The sequence below is a fragment of the Haliotis rufescens genome, unplaced genomic scaffold, assembly GCF_023055435.1.
Source record: "Haliotis rufescens isolate VD_foot unplaced genomic scaffold, xgHalRufe1.0.p SCAF_14, whole genome shotgun sequence".
Classification (NCBI taxonomy): domain Eukaryota; kingdom Metazoa; phylum Mollusca; class Gastropoda; order Lepetellida; family Haliotidae; genus Haliotis; species Haliotis rufescens.
Window position 1 is genome coordinate 3,760,194 of NW_025963824.1, and position 16,998 is coordinate 3,777,191.

Here is a 16,998-nt window from a genome sequence, read left to right on the forward strand (position 1 = left end):
GATAGCAGTTTAACCACTGGCTCGATTTTGTTCAAATTTTGTGTGTGGGTGCAAGTTGTTAGGTACCAGATACCACAAAAATTCCAAGGCCGTAGGCCCAATGGCCAAGGGCAGATAACTGAAAAACAAGTATTTTTTGAAGATATATTTCGCCTTATTGCTCCGCAACCGCTTGTCCGATTACTTTCAAACTTTACACATGTCTGCTGCTTCGGGTGCTGAACATTTTCTGTTCTTTGATCTGGGTCATTGGTCACGTGGTTTGGCAGCCATATTGGATTCAAAGTTTTTACGGGGTTTTGGGGGTACCTGTCTTCAAATCCTATCTCCTCTGAATCCAATGCATGAAATGCATCCAAACTTTCTGAGTACTGTCTCCATACATATCACATCAAATTCTGTTAGCCGATTTTGGATATCTTTTTTAGTTGCTGCCATATTGGATTCAAGGTTTTCACAGGGTTTTTTGGGTACCTGTCTTCAAATACTATCTCCTCTGAATCCACTGCATGAAATGCTTTCAAACTTTCTGAGAATTGTCTCCATACATAACACACCAAACTCTGTTAGCCATTTTTGGATATCTGTCTTAGTGACGGCTCTGTTTGATTTTGATTTTGATGATTTCTTTCACCGAATTTTTCCTTTATATAAAGATCAGATCTTGTAAGGTTCTCCACAGAAACTATTGAAAGTTTACATGAAGTTAGTGTGCCATATGTACCTCATCTTTTGTTCTTGGTTGCATGCTAAAAGTAACACCGCCTGGTGGTAATATTGACAAAATACCGAAAACATCGCTCAGAAAACTCAGGATTATTTCCCTTTGACCGTCAAGTGTCTTTTGCAGTATGTATACTACCCTTGAAGATGAGGGTTAGAATTGGTCTTCAGCAACTCATGCTTGTCTCAAGAGGCGATTATCCGGATTCGAACATTGTCTGGGTGGTAAATGGGTTTAGAACACTCTGGTTAACTCTGGCACACACCAATTTTGTAGTGGTGATGTCCTGCAAACGGTGACTATCTGTTGACGGAGTTGGTACAAGCAAACCCTTTGAGGATTCGGACATGAGGATTCGAGGTCGGATATGGGTTAAGAACACACTGGGACATATGTGGGGATGTCTCACAAGCGGTTCATTACATTTAACGGCGTTGGTACAGGCAAACCATTTGAGGATTCGAACATGGTCGAAGTCAAACATGGGTTAATACACACTGGGACACATGTGGTGATGTCTGACAAGCGGTTCATTACATTTGACGGCGTTGGTACAGGCAAACCATTTGAGAATTCGAACATGGTCGAAGTCAAACATGGGGTAAGAACACACTGGGACACGTGGTGATGTCTCACAAGCGGTTCATTACATTTGACGGCGTTGGTACAGGCAAACCATTTGAGGATTCGAACATGGTCGAAGTCAAACATGGGTTAAGAACACACTGGGACATATGTGGGGATGTCTCACAAGCGGTTCATTACATTTGACGGCGTTGGTACAGGCAAACCATTTGAGGATTCGAACATGGTCGAAGTCAAACATGGGTTAAGAACACACTGGGACACGTGGTGATGTCTGACAAGCGGTTCATTACATTTGACGCCGTTGGTACAGGCAAACCATTTGAGGATTCGAACATGGACGAGGTCGGAAACGGGTTTAGCACTTTATCTCAGCATTACGACATAAATCCGGGGCCCTGACGAACTCAGAACGCTCATCCATTTGACTGGAGCTCACCTGACAAAGAAGTTACAGTCTGGTTCAGAGTCACCAAGCCGAAAAGCTGAAGAGTCCCAGTGCTATCGTTCGATTTAATATTATTATTATTCCGCCGATTTTTGTACCAGAGCTAGCATAATAACCACTGCCTCGATTCCATTCAAATTTTGTATGTGTATCCAGATACTTACGTACCAGATACCACACAAATTCCAAGGCCGTAGGCCCAAAGACCAAGGGCAGCTAACTGAAAAATAAGCAATTTTAAAAGCTATATTTTGCCCAATTGCTTCGCAACCGCTTGTCCAATTACTTTCAAACTTTAGATGTGTCTGCTGCTTTGGGTGCTTGACATTTGATGTTCTTTGACTTTGGTCATTGGTAACGTGGTTTGGCAGCCATATTGGATTCAAGGTTTTCACATTGTCTTTTGGGTACCTGTCTTTAAATGCATACTCCTCTGAATCCATTGCATGAAATGTTTTCACACTTTCTGAGAATGGTCTCCATACATAGCACATCAAACTCTGTAAGACGCTTTTGGATATCTTTTAAATCGACGGACCTATTGGATTTTGATTTTGATCATTTTTTTCACCGAAATTTTACTTTAAAGATCATATCTTGTAAGGTTGTTGACAGAAACTATTGCAAGTTTACATGAAGTTAGTGTGTCATATGTATCTCGTTTATTGTTTATGGTTGTATGGTAAAAGTAACAGCGCTTGGTGGTAATATTTGATTAATATTTGGGACACCCCTGGAACACGCAAATTTCGTAGCGACGATTTCCGGTGACTATCTTTTGACAGAATTGGTACAAGCACACCCTTTATGGATTCGAACATGTTCGAGGTCTTAAATGGTTTTAGAACAGACCTGTACACCCTGGCACACGCCAATTTTGTAGCGGCGATACCCTGCAAGTGATGCATACATTTGACGGATTTGGTTCAAGGAAACCCTTTGAGGATTCGAACATGGACGTTTGTGCACAGTGTTACTTGGAGCCCGCCATTGCTGCTTGCAGCTTTAATTATTATTATTATTATTTATTATTCCGCCGTTTTTTGTTCCAGAGATAGCAGTTTAACCACTGGCTCGATTTTGTTCAAATTTTGTGTGTGTGTGCAAGTTGTTAGGTACCAGATACCACAAAAATTCCAAGGCCGTAGGCCCTATGACCAAGGGCAGATAACTGAAAAACAAGTATTTTTTTAAGATATATTTCGCCTTAATGCTCCGCAACCGCTTGTCTGATTACTTTCAAACTTTACACATGTCTGCTGCTTAGGGTGCTTAACATTTTCTGTTCTTTGATCTTGGTCACTGGTCACGTGGTTTGGCAGCTATATTGGATTCAAAGTTTTTACAGGGTTTTGGGGGTACCTGTCTTCAAATCCTATCTCCTCTGAATCCAATGCATGAAATGCATCCAAACTTTCTGAGTACTGTCTCCATACATGTCACATCAAACTCTGTTAGCCGATTTTGGATATCTTATTTAGTTGCTGCCATATTGGATTCAAGGTTTTCACAGGGTTTTTTGGGTACCTGTCTTCAAATACTATCTCCTCTGAATCCACTGCATGAAATGCTTTCAAACTTTCTGAGAATTGTCTCCATACATAACACACCAAACTCTGTTAGCCGTTTTTGGATATCTGTCTTAGTGACGGCTCTGTTCGATTTTGGTTTTGATGATTTCTTTCACCGAATTTTTCCTTTATATAAAGATCAGATCTTGTAAGGTTCTCCACAGAAACTATTGAAAGTTTACATGAAGTTAGTGTGTCATATGTACCTCATCTTTTGTTCTTGGTTGCATGCTAAAAGTAACACCGCCTGGTGTTAATATTGACAAAATACCGAAAACATCGCTCAGAAAACTCAGGATTATTTCCCTTTGACCGTCAAGTGTCTTTTGCAGTATGTATACTACCCTTGAAGATGAGGGTTAGAATTGGTCTTCAGCAACTCATGCTTGTCTCAAGAGGCGATTATCGGGATTCGAACATTGTCTGGGTGGTAAATGGGTTAAGAACACTCTGGTTAACTCTGGCACACACCAATTTCGTAGTGGTGATGTCCTGCAAATGGTGACTATCTTTTGACGCAGTTGGTACAAGCAAACCCTTTGAGGATTCGAACATGAGGATTCGAGGTCGGAAATGGGTTAAGAACACACTGGGACATATGTGGGGATGTCTCACAAACGGTTCCTTACGTTTGACGGCGTTGGTACAGGCAAACCTTATGCGGATTCGAACATGGTCGAAGTCAAACATGGGTTAAGAACACACTGGGACACATGTGGTGATGTCTGACAAGCGGTTCATTACATTTGACGGCGTTGGTACAGGCAAACCATTTGAGGATTCGAACATGGTCGAAGTCAAACATGGGTTAAGAACACACTGGGACACATGTGGTGATGTCTGACATGCGGTTCATTACATTTGACGGCGTTGGTACAGGCAAACCATTTGAGGATTCGAACATGGTCGAAGTCAAACATGGGTTAAGAACACACTGGGACACACGTGGTGATGTCTGACAAGCGGTTCATTACATTTGACGGCATTGGTACAGGCAAACCATTTGAGGATTCGAACATGGACGAGGTCGGAAACAGGTTTAGCACTTTATCTCAGCAATACGACATAAACCCGGGGCCCTGACGAACTCAGAACGCTCATCCATTTGACTGGAGCTCAACTGACAAAGAAGTTACAGTCTGGTTCAGAGTCACCAAGCCGAAAAGCTGAAGCGTCCCAGTGCTATCGTTCGATTTAATATTATTATTATTCCGCCGATTTTTGTACCAGAGCTAGCATAGTAACCACTGCCTCGATTCCATTCAAATTTTGTATGTGTATCCAGATACTTACGTACCAGATACCACACAAATTCCAAGGCCGTAGACCCAAAGACCAAGGGCAGATAACTGAAAAATAAGCAATTTTAAAAGCTATATTTTGCCCTATTGCTTCGCAACCGCTTGTCCAATTACTTTCAAACTTTAGATGTGTCTACTGCTTTGGGTGCTTGACATTTGATGTCCTTTGACTTTGGTCATTGGTCACGTGGTTTGGCAGCCATATTGGATTCAAGGTTTTCACAGGGTTTTTTGGGTACCTGTCTTCAAATCCTATCTCCTCTGAATCCACAGTCTGAATTGCATCCAAACTTTCTGAGAATTGTCTCCATAAATTTTGCATTAAACTCTGTTAGCCGTTTTTTGGATATCTTTCTTAGTCATCGCCCTATTGGATTTTGATTTTGATGATTTTTTTCACCGAAATTTTACTTGAAAGATCATATCTTGTAAGGTTCTCCACAGAAACTATTGAAAATTGACATGAAGTTAGTCTGACATGTATACCTCATCTTTTGTTCTTGGTTGCATGCTAAAAGTAACACCGCTTCGTTGTAATATTTGATCAATATTTGGGACACCCCTGGGACACCCCTGGAACACGCCAATTCGTAGCAGCGATGTTAGGTGACAATTTTTGAACGGAGTTGGCACAGGCAAACCCTTTATGGATTCGAACATGTTCGAGGTCGGAAATGGTTTTAGAACAGACCTGGACCCCCTGGCACACGCCAATTTCCTAGCTACGATACCCTGCAAGTGGTGCCTACATTTGACGGATTTGGTTCAAGGAAACCCTTTGAGGATTCGAACATGGACGTTTGGGCACAGTGTTACTTGGAGCCCGCCATTGCTGCTTGCAGCTTTAATTATTATTATTATTATTATCTATTATTCCGCCGTTTTTTGTTCTAGAGATAGCAGTTTAACCACTGGCTCGATTTTGTTCAAATTTTGTTGGTGTGTGCAAGTTGTTAGGTACCAGATAACACAAAAATTCCAAGGCCGTAGGCCCAATGGCCAAGGGCAGATAACTGAAAAACAAGTATTTTTTTAAGATATATTTCGCCTTTTTTTTTCGCAACCGCTTGTCCGGTTACTTTCAAACTTTACACATGTCTGTTGCTTCGGGTGCTTAACATTTTCTGTTCTTTGATCTTGGTCATTGGTCACGTGGTTTGGCAGCCATATTGGGTTCAGAAGTTTTTACAGGGTTTTGGGGGTACCTGTTTTCAAATCCTATCTCCTCTGAATCCAATGCATGAAATGCATCCAAACTTTCTGAGTACTGTCTCCATACATATCACATCAAACTTTGTTAGCCGATTTTGGATATCTTTTTTAGTTGTTGCCATATTGGATTCAAGGTTTTCACAGGGTTTTTTGGGTACCTGTCTTCAAATACTATCTCCTCTGAATCCACTGCATGAAATGCTTTCACACCAATCTCTGTTAGCCATTTTTGGATATCTGTCTTAGTGACGGCTCTGTTTGATTTTGATTTTGATGATTTCTTTCACCGAATTTTTCCTTTATATAAAGATCACATCTGGTAAGGTTCTCCACAGAAACTATTGAAAGTTTACATGAAGTTAGTGTGCCATATGTACCTCATCTTTTGTTCTTGGTTGCATGCTAAAATGAACACCGCCTGGGTAATATTGACAAAATACCGAAAACATCGCTCAGAAAACTCAGGATTATTTCTCTTTGACCGTCAAGTGTCTTTTGCAGTATGAATACTACCCTTGAAGATGAGGGTTAGAATTGGTCTTCAGCAACCCATGCTTGTCTCAAGAGGCGATTATCAGGATTCGAACATTGTCTGGGTGGTAAATGGGTTTAGAACATTCCGTTAAATCTGGCACACACCAATTTCGTAGTGGTGATGTCCTGCAAACGGTGACTATCTTTTGACGGAGTTGGTACAAGCAAACCCTTTGAGGATTCGAACATGAGGATTCGAGGTCGGAAATCGGTTAAGAACACACTGGGACATATGTGGGGATGTGTCACAAGTGATTCATTACATTAAACGGCGTTGGTACAGGCAAACCATTTGAGGATTCGAACATGGTCGAAGTCAAACATTGGTTAAGAACACCCTGGACACATGTGGTGATGTCTGACGAACGGTTCATTACATTTGACGGCGTTGGTACAGGCAAACCATTTGAGGATTCGAACATGGACGAGGTCGGAAACAGGTTTAGCACTTCATCTCAGCAATACGACATAAACCCTGACGAACTCAGAACGCTCATCCATTTGACTGGAGCTCAACTGACAAAGACGTTACAGTCTGGTTCAGGAGTCACCAAGCCAAAAGGCTGAAGAGTCCCAGTGCTATCGTTCGATTTAATATTATTATTATTCCGCCGATATTTGTACCAGAGCTACCATAATAACCACTGCCTAGCTCTATTAGCCGATTTTGGATATCTTTCATGGCGACGGACCTATTGGATTTTGATTTTGATCATTTTTTTCACCGAAACTTTACTTCGAAGATCATATCTTGTAAGGTTCTCCACAGAAACTATTGAAAGTTTTCATGAAGTTAGTGTGCCCTATGCATCTTATTGTTTGTTCTTGGTTGCATGCTAAAACCTTTGGTGTTAATATTTGATTTATATTTGGGACACCCCTGGAGCACGCAAATTTCATTGTGGCGATTTCCGGTGACTATTTCTTTACGGAATTGGTACAAGCAAACCTTAAATGGATTCGAACATGTCCGAGGTCGGAAATGGGGTAAAAACAGACTTGGACACTCCGGCACACGACAATTTCGTAGCGGCGATACCTTACAAGTGGTGCCTTCATTTGAGGGATTTGATACAAGGAAACCCTTTGAGGATTCGAACATGGACGTTTCTGCACAGTATAGCTTGGAGCCCGCCATTGCTGCTTTGCAGCTATATTTATTATTATTATTATTATTATTATTATTATTATTATTATTATTATTATTATAATTTTCATTATTATTATTATTATTATCATTATTATTAGTAGTAGTACTATTGTTATTATTATTAATGTTATGATTTCAGATATGTGTCAACGATGCGAATCCCTTGAACGTGAATACAGACAGTACAGCTCTGCTCCACACAGCTTCATCGTTCACGCAGGCAGAAGCATCATCATTGGTTCAGGAAGGAATAAGGAGGTCAAGAAGGAGAAGAAGAAGATCCTCCAGGACATAGAGAAGAAAGTGTCAGCTCTCAGGAACACGCTCGGGGGACATCTGCTGGTTCACCTAAACGGGCAGGAGGAGGGAGACAGGTATCTCGAGTACTTCCATAAATTCGTGGACAAAACTCTCCAAGACCTGATTGAGTGTGGATCATCATATCTGGATAATTATCGCACGACGTGGTTGCATGAGATACCAGGCTTTGAAAATTATGAAGATGTTTTATTGATAGATGTAGCTCTCACATGTGGAATTTCGACGGCAAATGTTAACACCAAGATATGCAATGACTTTGAAAAAACGAATCCGACAACATTTAATTTAGTTTCCTTACTGGCACATTCTCGATACGAGGCATCACATGGTGCACCTGCTTTAAAGGGAATTGATCTAGACAAGCGGCAGCTGTACCAAGAAACTCAGAATGTTGAACTGAAACTGTTCTGTCCAAAGAATGACATCTCACATGTGCAGTATATTTGGGAAGATCTTAAACTCAACTACAATGTAACGTCTTTCTCTAAAGTTCCTGGTGGAGGGTCATATTATGTGGGAGTAGAGGAAAGAGAGGTCACGAAGAACGGTTACAAGACTAAAGTACCCCATTTTGTCGGTTTTCAGGTAAATAATCCAGAAGAACTTAAGGGTGATCTGTCCAGGAAGGTAAAGGAGGAACTTTGTGTGTTATCTTTCACTGGTGAGTTTGGTGACCCACCGTCTGATCTGGTCACGATAGGAATCCATAGACTACCTGACGGAGGGAACAAGTGTGTGCTGGAAGTAGCAGTGAGGTTCTTTGGTGGGACTGTCTTCTATGACAAACAGGGGCCAAGAATTCATCAAATACAGAAACATGGAATATGCAGAATGGAAAGGACTGAGTGGCTACGAAGAATCCAGCAGCTCCCTTCATGGAAAGGGATACAAACAATGAAGTAGAGACTGCGGGCGAACACATTCTAAACACACAGATAAAAGAAGTGCAGTGAATACAGTGACTGTTTTCATATTTAATGAAAGCTGTTATGCAAATATCATTAAGTTGAAAAAACATAGTGATTGGCTTGACACTTGGATTTCAATTCCTTTAAGAAAATACAACAAAATTTGACTTTACTGTGTGTCTTGTGTCTTTGGGAAAAGACTTCATCATATAAATCAAAAAGAAGATTCAATCAAAGAGCGCTATCCCACAGAAGTCAGAATGTCATCCAACGAGAGTGAAGACTCGGATTTGTCCAGCACCTACAGCTCTGACGGGGAGGTCCAACACTCCATCACCAGACCACAGAGCAAACCAGGGCTCAAGTATCTGGACTTTGACGGTAGGGGTATATCTTAGACTGAATTCACTTCAGCAATACAAGTTTATTCTCCTGTAAGAGTGGAGGTATTAACGTGTTAAAGCCTGGAAACCTAGATTCAACTTGTCCCATACAATGTATAAGTTATACGCCAAATGGAGTGTTAGATAATATAGACTGTTTTTTCTCTTGCATTGATAACTTATAATATACTGACGATTAACCATGCCCATTCCTACTTGTGTGACTATTAATGTACAATTTACTCTGACATCACTGACTTTGCTACACTTCCAGATGTGGACTTTTCCTATGCAGTATTTGACACACAAGACAGTAAGTTAAGTTGATATATTATTTGTATTGCAAAGTGGTAAGAAGGATAGTCAGTCATGTTATTGGTCATTGATAAATGCCAGTGCATATGAAATCAATAGAGAAAAGAAAACTCATATCTTTTATATGAAATATATGAAACAAGTCGACACCATGTTTTGCCGAGGATGACGATATTTTATTTACCTTACAAAACCATGCTTCCATGTTTTACAGCTTGTAGACAGTAGTGACTGGTGTAAGAAGTACAGCTAACCAGTTCAGTAGCAGAACGATTGGTGATGTCATTTCGTTGTCAGATCAGAGCAACCAATGACGTCACATAGGTCTGCTAAGCACTTTGATGCAATGTCATAATAGCAATATCTCCTAGGAGACCCAAGTGATATATCCTATGGTAGAAAGCTTCAGGTGATAAATAAGGTTATTACATTAGTATAACAACAGTTTGTCTGCTATTATTACACAACTAAAATCTGGTGCAAATGAAGTGACCCTTTGGGGAAAAAAGTCAGCATGTTTCCATTGCATTGTCTGTGTTACAGAAGCACACTGCATTCATCCAATAGACGTGGAGCTGTTTGTAAGGCCAGATATTTTAACATCCGTGAGATCCATACCTGGTTCAAACTTCGTCTACATCAACTCCCCTGCGCTGACGTTCCTGGAGCCAGAGGAGGAGGTGCCAGCTCCACACAGCGTCATCTGCGACGCCTACATCTTTACAAAAGACAGAGTGGTCCTCGTCCTGACGTTTGTTTCCAGAGATGAGCCTGACGCTGTTCTTTACAACTCCACACAGGCCCGGGCTCTGACTGTCGCTGTCAGGAGCAGAACTTGCACCAACTTTCACCCCGTGCATGGTGTCATATCACCAGATATATACAGAAGTTCTCAGAACTTCCTGACCAGGATCCAGCAACTTCACAAAACTGCAGCGCATGTGTCTGTACATCAGTCCTTGACTTCCAGAAATGGGAAGATGGTTGACATATTCAGGGCGATGATCCAGCAACAAAGGCCATCAAGAAAACTCACAGGTAGAAATTGACTCTCAATATCTCATTTACAAACAGTAGCGTTAATGAGTGTCTTCAACCTCAACAATACACTTTCCCTTTTATATGACAATTGTTTAGTTTTAACACATATTTTCCAGAGTTGATGGTACGTGTCAGAACGGGTATGTTTTACCAATACTCATCACAACATTAATGAATGTAGGGATTAATCAAGATAAGCACGAAGACAAGAAAATAACTGTTACACTTTCGATTGTAAAAGTGTTTATTCTGGAGTGTTGCTGTTATGAGTAGACAAGTCTCTTCATGTTATTTTACTTCATGTATCTGTGGTTGTATTGCTATGAGTATGCGTATACATATGTTATTTTGTCTTCAGCTTTTGACTAATGAGCCATTTGTTTCAGATTGGGAGATATTATTTGTGAAGACAGCTGCCTACCAGGAAGTCCGAGACCAGCTACAACAACACAATCTGGTGATGCTGACTGGTGGCCCTGGGGAAGGTAAGACCACAATAGGACACATGCTGTGTTGTGACTACCAGCAACAAGGATACAACACAGTCTTCTACAGCAGATGGGAGGATTTCAACATGGATGTATTCAAGGCTACAAAACCTACACTGGTGGTGATTGATGACATGGGAGAGCACTGGGGATATTCAAACTCTGTCAAAAAGATACTCTACAAAATATATACCAACAAGCTTGTTCGTGTTGTTATTATATACCCGACCTGCAAACGAGACACCTTCAAGGGCTTCAATCGAAAGATGGACATAACACAGATAGGAAGACAGAACTGGAACAGAACAAAGCAGGAATATTCCCAGATGCTGGAGATGCAGACAGACATTCCATCAGACACACGGGAGGAGATCATAGCTAACCTTCCTTCATATGTCGGTTTCCCCAAGGTCATCAAACACTTCTCTCAACACAGACCTGCCACAGATCCCATAACATTTTTCGCATCTCCTCACTCACATTTCAGAAAAGAAATAGAAAGATTACTTAGAATTGTTGATTATTCTGCTCCAATGATATGTATCTTGGTCTCTGGCAACAAAGTGAAAGACAGCTATCGATATAAGTATGAAAGTGACTCTGGTGTGAGAGAGGTTCAGTCTCTCTTTCCCGAATTAAGAACAGATAATCTTCCTGGCATGTTACACACATTGTGCGCCACCTATCTATGTCAATCTTGCGACAATATCAGTTTCACAGACCCTGTCATATATGACGCCTGTGTGTTTGTTGTTGACAACAAGTTTCCTGGAGTTCTCTGGAAAAATAGCAAAGTTATATTTGAGACTGGCAACAAGAAATCTCTCCCAGACATACCTGATAAAACCATCTTCATCTCCAGCCACAACACAGACATGTTACAGACACAGCTGATAGAAGACACAAGGAGAGGGAAGTTCAGACATACATTCCGTCACCCAGTTCTCAGCAGGGAGGACAATATAGACAGGTTCATGACACAGCTTGGGGACAGTTTTGCGGATGTTATACATTTACAGGATACAGCTGGTTCTTCCACTGCTTCAAGGAGCTTATTGTACTGGGTCCTACAGTCTGGTAATGATTACCTGCGTCAGAAGGTGTTACAGAAACAGGAACTGTCACAGGTACATGTCAGTGAAGAACTAGCTTGTTGTATCAGACTACAAGACACCAAGTCCTTCCTGTATCTATGGCAGCAGCTGCTGTGTCTACAGAGGGGAGATATCACATATACACCAGACTATGCAGATGCTGATGGAAACTCTCTTCTTATGATGTCTGTGGACAGGAATAATGCCGACGTGGTCAACATCTTACTGAAAGATGATGCAGAGTGTCTGATCAAGAACAAAGTCGGAAATTCTGCCCTCAATCTGGCCTCTTTGAGGGGATATACAGATGTTGTCAAGTTACTGCTTCCCCACATGGAGGACTGGAAGAATCTGCCAGGGCAGGACTTGAGAACACCAGTCAAGATGGCTGCACAGAAAGGTCATGGTCAGCTGTATGAGTATCTGGCAGATGAAGAGAAGTGTGACCTGACTGGTGTTGATGATAACGGTGATACTATCCTCCATCTGGCATGTCAGGGCGGTAGTGTCCACATTGTCCAACATCTGATGTCCAGTAAGCTGTTTGACATCAACCACAGAGGCCAGTATGGAAAGACACCTCTGATGATTGCAGCATGCAGCGGCCACAGAGATGTGTTTCAGTTACTTCTGTCACAGAACTGTCACATCTCTCCTGAGGACTTCAGCATGTGTGAGACACTCTCTTATGGACATGTTGGTGACTGGCTGAACATGTCACAGTTTCTACAAGCAAGAGAACATGACCTGAATAGGTTCATGATAACACACAAGAAACATTATATCTCAAAATTGAAATCACACTTAGAGGAGAAAGGATCGAGCATGTTACTTGTGGATGTGAGTGGTCAGAGTCTGCTTCACACAGCAGCAGAAACAGGGAACCTGAAGCTGGCAGAGTTCCTCCTGTCACAGGGCAAGGTTGACATCAATACGAGGGATGCCAGCGGGAGGACTCCAGTGATGTTAGCAGCAGCTGCAGGACACAGAATCATGTTTGAGTTTCTAACTAAAAAACAGTGTGACTTGTCATTAAAAGATACAGAGTCACGTGGAGTTCTTCACTACGCCAGTCAAGGGGGAAACTTGGGTATTGTACAGGATGTTGGATGTAAGGATGTAAACGAGACAGACAGATATGATAAAACACCTGTGTCGTATTGTGTAGAGAGAGGACATAAACACATTTTTGACACATTGTTGAACACAGGGGGAGATCTGTCAGTTGTTGACACTGACAAGAACACACTGCTACATCTGGCATCCAAGGGAGGTAACCAGGCTATAGTGGAGCATCTCCTGTCATCAGGAACGTTTGACATAAATGCTGTGAACAGAGACAGGAGAACACCCCTGTTGGTGGCAGCGTACAGTGGACACACAGACATCTGTCAGCACCTGATTGTTGTCGGAGCTGATGTACACAGACAGGACTATGATGGGAATGACGTGGTACTTGTTGCTGCTCAGACAGGGAATCTCCAGCTGGCTGAGTGTGTTTTGTCTGTGAAGAAACGAGTTGACTTTGTACAGGACAAACATGGGAAAACAGCACCGATGTGGGCAGCAGAGAGGGGTGATGCTGACATGTTTTCTCTGATGGGTAAAGGGTGTGATCTGTCTATGAAGGATGTTGAACAAAACAGCATCCTTCATTGCGCTTGCACAGGAGGAAATGTAGATATAGTCGAATCTATTGTTGCTGAAAAAAAAGTCGACTTCAATGGAAGAAATATATCTCAAGAAACACCAGTGATGAGGGCAGCATTGGGGGGACACAAAGCAGTGTTTGACCTACTTGTGAGCAAAGAATGTGACCTGAAAAAGAAGGCTAAATTCAATGACAACATCCTTCATAAGGCTTGTGAGGGAGGCAATGTAGACATTGTAGAGTACATTGTCTCTCATAACATAGTTGACATCAACAGCACAGGTTATGCCAGGAGAACACCAGTGATGAGGGCAGTGTTAAAGAGACACAAGGCAGTGTTTGACCTACTTGCGAGTGAAGGATGTGACCTGACAGTGAAGGATGAGGACGGTGACAACATTCTTCATATGGCTTGTGAGGGAGGCAATGTACAGATTGTAGAGTACATTGTCTTTCATAACATAGTTGACATCAACAGCACAAGTTATGCCAGGAGAACACCAGTGATGATGGCAGTGTTAAAGGGACATAAGGCAGTGTTTGACCTACTTGTGAGTAAAGGATGTGACCTGACAGTGACGGATAGGTATGGTGACAACATTCTTCATAAGGCTTGTGACGGAGGCAGTGTAGAGATTGTAGAGTACATTGTCTCTCGTAACATAACTGACATCAACGGCAGGGGTTATGAGAGAACACCAGTGATGATGGCAGTGTTAAAGGGACATCAGGCAGTGTTTGACCTACTTGTGAGTGAAGGATGTGACCTAAGAGTGAAGGATAGGTATGGTGACAACATCCTTCAAAAGGCTTGTGAGGGAGGCAATGTACAAATTGTAGAGTATATTGTCTCTCATAAGATAGTTGACATTAACAGAACAGGTTATGGTGGGCGAACACCAGTGATGGTGGCAGTGTTAAAGGGACATAAGGCAGTGTTTCACCTACTTGTGAGTGAAGGATGTGACCTAACAATGAAGGATAAGTATGGTGACAACATCCTTCTCGCGGCTTGTGAGGGTGAGGGAGGCAATGTGCAGATTGTAGAGTACATTGTCTCTCATGGTATAGTTGACATCAACAGTACAGGTCATGCCAGGAGAGCACCAGTGTTGTGGGCAGTGTTAAATGGACATAAGGCAGTGTTTGACCTACTTGTGAGTAAAGGATGTGACCTCACAGTGAAGGATAAGTATGGTGACAACATCCTTCAAAAGGCTTGTGAGGGAGGCAATGTTCAGATTGTAGAGTACATTGTCTCTCGTAACATAGTTGACATCAACAGTACAAATTCTGTCAGGAGAACATCACTTGATATCGCAGAAAACCAAGGCAACCATTCGTTGGTTGATATTCTGAAGCAATTTGGTGCAGTGTGAGAAGTGTCCATCTTGTCAATGAAAGCCTCGTCTGCCCTGAAATTTGACATGTTTTGACAAAAAACACTTGTGGCCAATTTTGTTAGGAAAATTAAATTTGGTATGTACATAGTTCGAAGTTTGGCTCATTTGTGTTCTGATTTTGTGATATCTTAACTTTTGACCATTTTTTGACCTTTTGTATTTCGACTTTGCTCATTAATTTTCTCAAAATGTGCTATAGGCTTTGTAAAAGCTGAAACTTAACATGCTTCGTCCACACATGACAAAAAGTGTATATCCCGTCTTACTTTGTATATGTTGTGTTACATTGCAAATCTTGTGTCATATTGTATATCTAGTGTTACATTGCATATCTTCTGGTATATTGTATATTTTGTCTCATATTGTATATCTAGTGTTACATTGTATATCTAGTGTCATATTGTATATCTGATGTTACATTTATTTTCTAGTGTCATATTGTATAGCTTGTGTTACATTGTATATTTTGTTTCATATTGTATTTCTATTGTTACATTGTATATTTTGTCTCATATTGTATACTTAGCGTTACATTGTATATTTTGTCTCATATCGTATATCTAGTGTTACATTGTATATCTTGTGTCATGTTGTATATCTAGTGTTACATTCTATGTCTAGCATCATATTGCATATCTAGTGTTACATTGTATGTCAAGTTTCATATTGTATATCTTGTGTTACATTGTATATAATGTGTCATATTGTATATCTAGTGTTACATTGTATGTCTAGTGTCATATTGTATATCCTGTGTTACATTGTATATTTTCTTACAGTGTATATCCAGTATTACATAGTATATCTTGTGTTACATTGTATATTTTGTCTCATATTTTATATCTAGTGTTACATTGTATATCTTGTGTCATATTGTTTATCTATTGTTATATTGTATTATTTTGTCTCATATTGTATATCTAGTGTTACATTGTATATCTTGTGTCATATTGTATATTTAGTGTTACATTGTATGTCTAGTGTCATATTGTATATCTTGTGTTACATTGTATATGTTCTTACATTGTATATCCATTATTACATAGTATATCTTGTGTTACATTGTATATTTTGTCTCATATTGTATATCTAGTGTTACATTGTTTATCGAGTGCCATATTGTAAATCTAGTATTTTATTGTATGTCTAATGTCATATTGTATATCTTGTGTTACATTGTATATCTTGTGTCATATTGTATATCAAGTGTTTGATTGTATATTTTGTCTCATATTTTGTATCTAGTGTTACATTGTATATCTTGTGTCATATTGTATATTTAGTGTTACATTGTATGCCTAGTGTCATATTGTATGTCTAGTGTTACATTGTATGTCTAGTATCATATTGTATATGTAATGTTACATTGTTTATCTTGTGTCATATTGTATTTATTATGTTACATTGTATATTTTGTTTCATATTGTATATCTAGTGTAACATTGTATATCTTGTGTCATATTTCATACCTAGTGTTACATTGTATGTCTAGTGTCATATTGTATATATTGTGTTACATTGTATATTTTGTCTCATATTGTATATCTAGTGTTACATTGTATATCTTGTGTCATATTGTATGTCGCGTGTTATCTTGTATAGCCTGTTACATTGTATATTCCCTGTTACGTACCATATACCATGTTACATTGTATATTCCCTGTTGCATACTATATTCCCTTTTACATTGTATATTCCGTGTTACGTACTATATCCCCTGTTACATTGTATATTCCCTGTTACATACTTTATACCCTGTTACATTGTATATTCCCTATAACATACTATATACCCTGTTACATACTATATACCCAGTTGCATTGTATATTCCCTGTTACACCCTATGTAATTTGTCCCACCAAACATATG

At 40.3% G+C, this 16,998-nt stretch overlaps 3 protein-coding genes across 3 annotated transcripts in view; all 3 read left to right on the forward strand.

The window, feature by feature from the left end:
* LOC124117601 overlaps nt 1-9,460 on the forward strand; it is a 93,158-nt gene extending 83,698 nt beyond the window's left edge. The window contains exon 3 of the mRNA XM_048395659.1: nt 9,412-9,460. The gene's annotated coding sequence lies outside the window, so the exon portion shown is untranslated. The remainder of the gene's footprint in view (nt 1-9,411) is intronic.
* The window catches only part of LOC124123574 (serine/threonine-protein phosphatase 6 regulatory ankyrin repeat subunit A-like), a 407,486-nt gene that overhangs the window by 130,701 nt on the left and 259,787 nt on the right, over nt 1-16,998 (forward strand). The gene's annotated exons all lie outside the window — the stretch shown is intronic.
* LOC124117605 (serine/threonine-protein phosphatase 6 regulatory ankyrin repeat subunit C-like) lies at nt 9,015-15,126 on the forward strand. Its single transcript, XM_048395566.1, has 4 exons — nt 9,015-9,135; nt 9,996-10,490; nt 10,880-14,539; nt 14,747-15,126. The coding sequence occupies exons 1-4, from the start codon at nt 9,015-9,017 to the stop codon at nt 15,103-15,105; spliced, it is 4,635 nt and encodes a 1,544-aa protein (XP_048251523.1). The 3' UTR covers nt 15,106-15,126.

What these genes read in the sequence shown, in the direction of transcription:
- LOC124117605 (XM_048395566.1), top strand. Translation starts at nt 9,015, where the DNA reads ATGTCATCCAACGAGAGTGAAGACTCGGATTTGTCCAGCACCTACAGC. An exon ending in GCCATCAAGAAAACTCACAG is followed by an intron (nt 10,491 to 10,879) that starts GTAGAAATTGAC and finishes CATTTGTTTCAG; the next exon opens with ATTGGGAGATATTATTTGTG. An exon ending in CAACATCCTTCAAAAGGCTT is followed by an intron (nt 14,540 to 14,746) that starts GTGAGGGAGGCA and finishes CGGCTTGTGAGG; the next exon opens with GTGAGGGAGGCAATGTGCAG.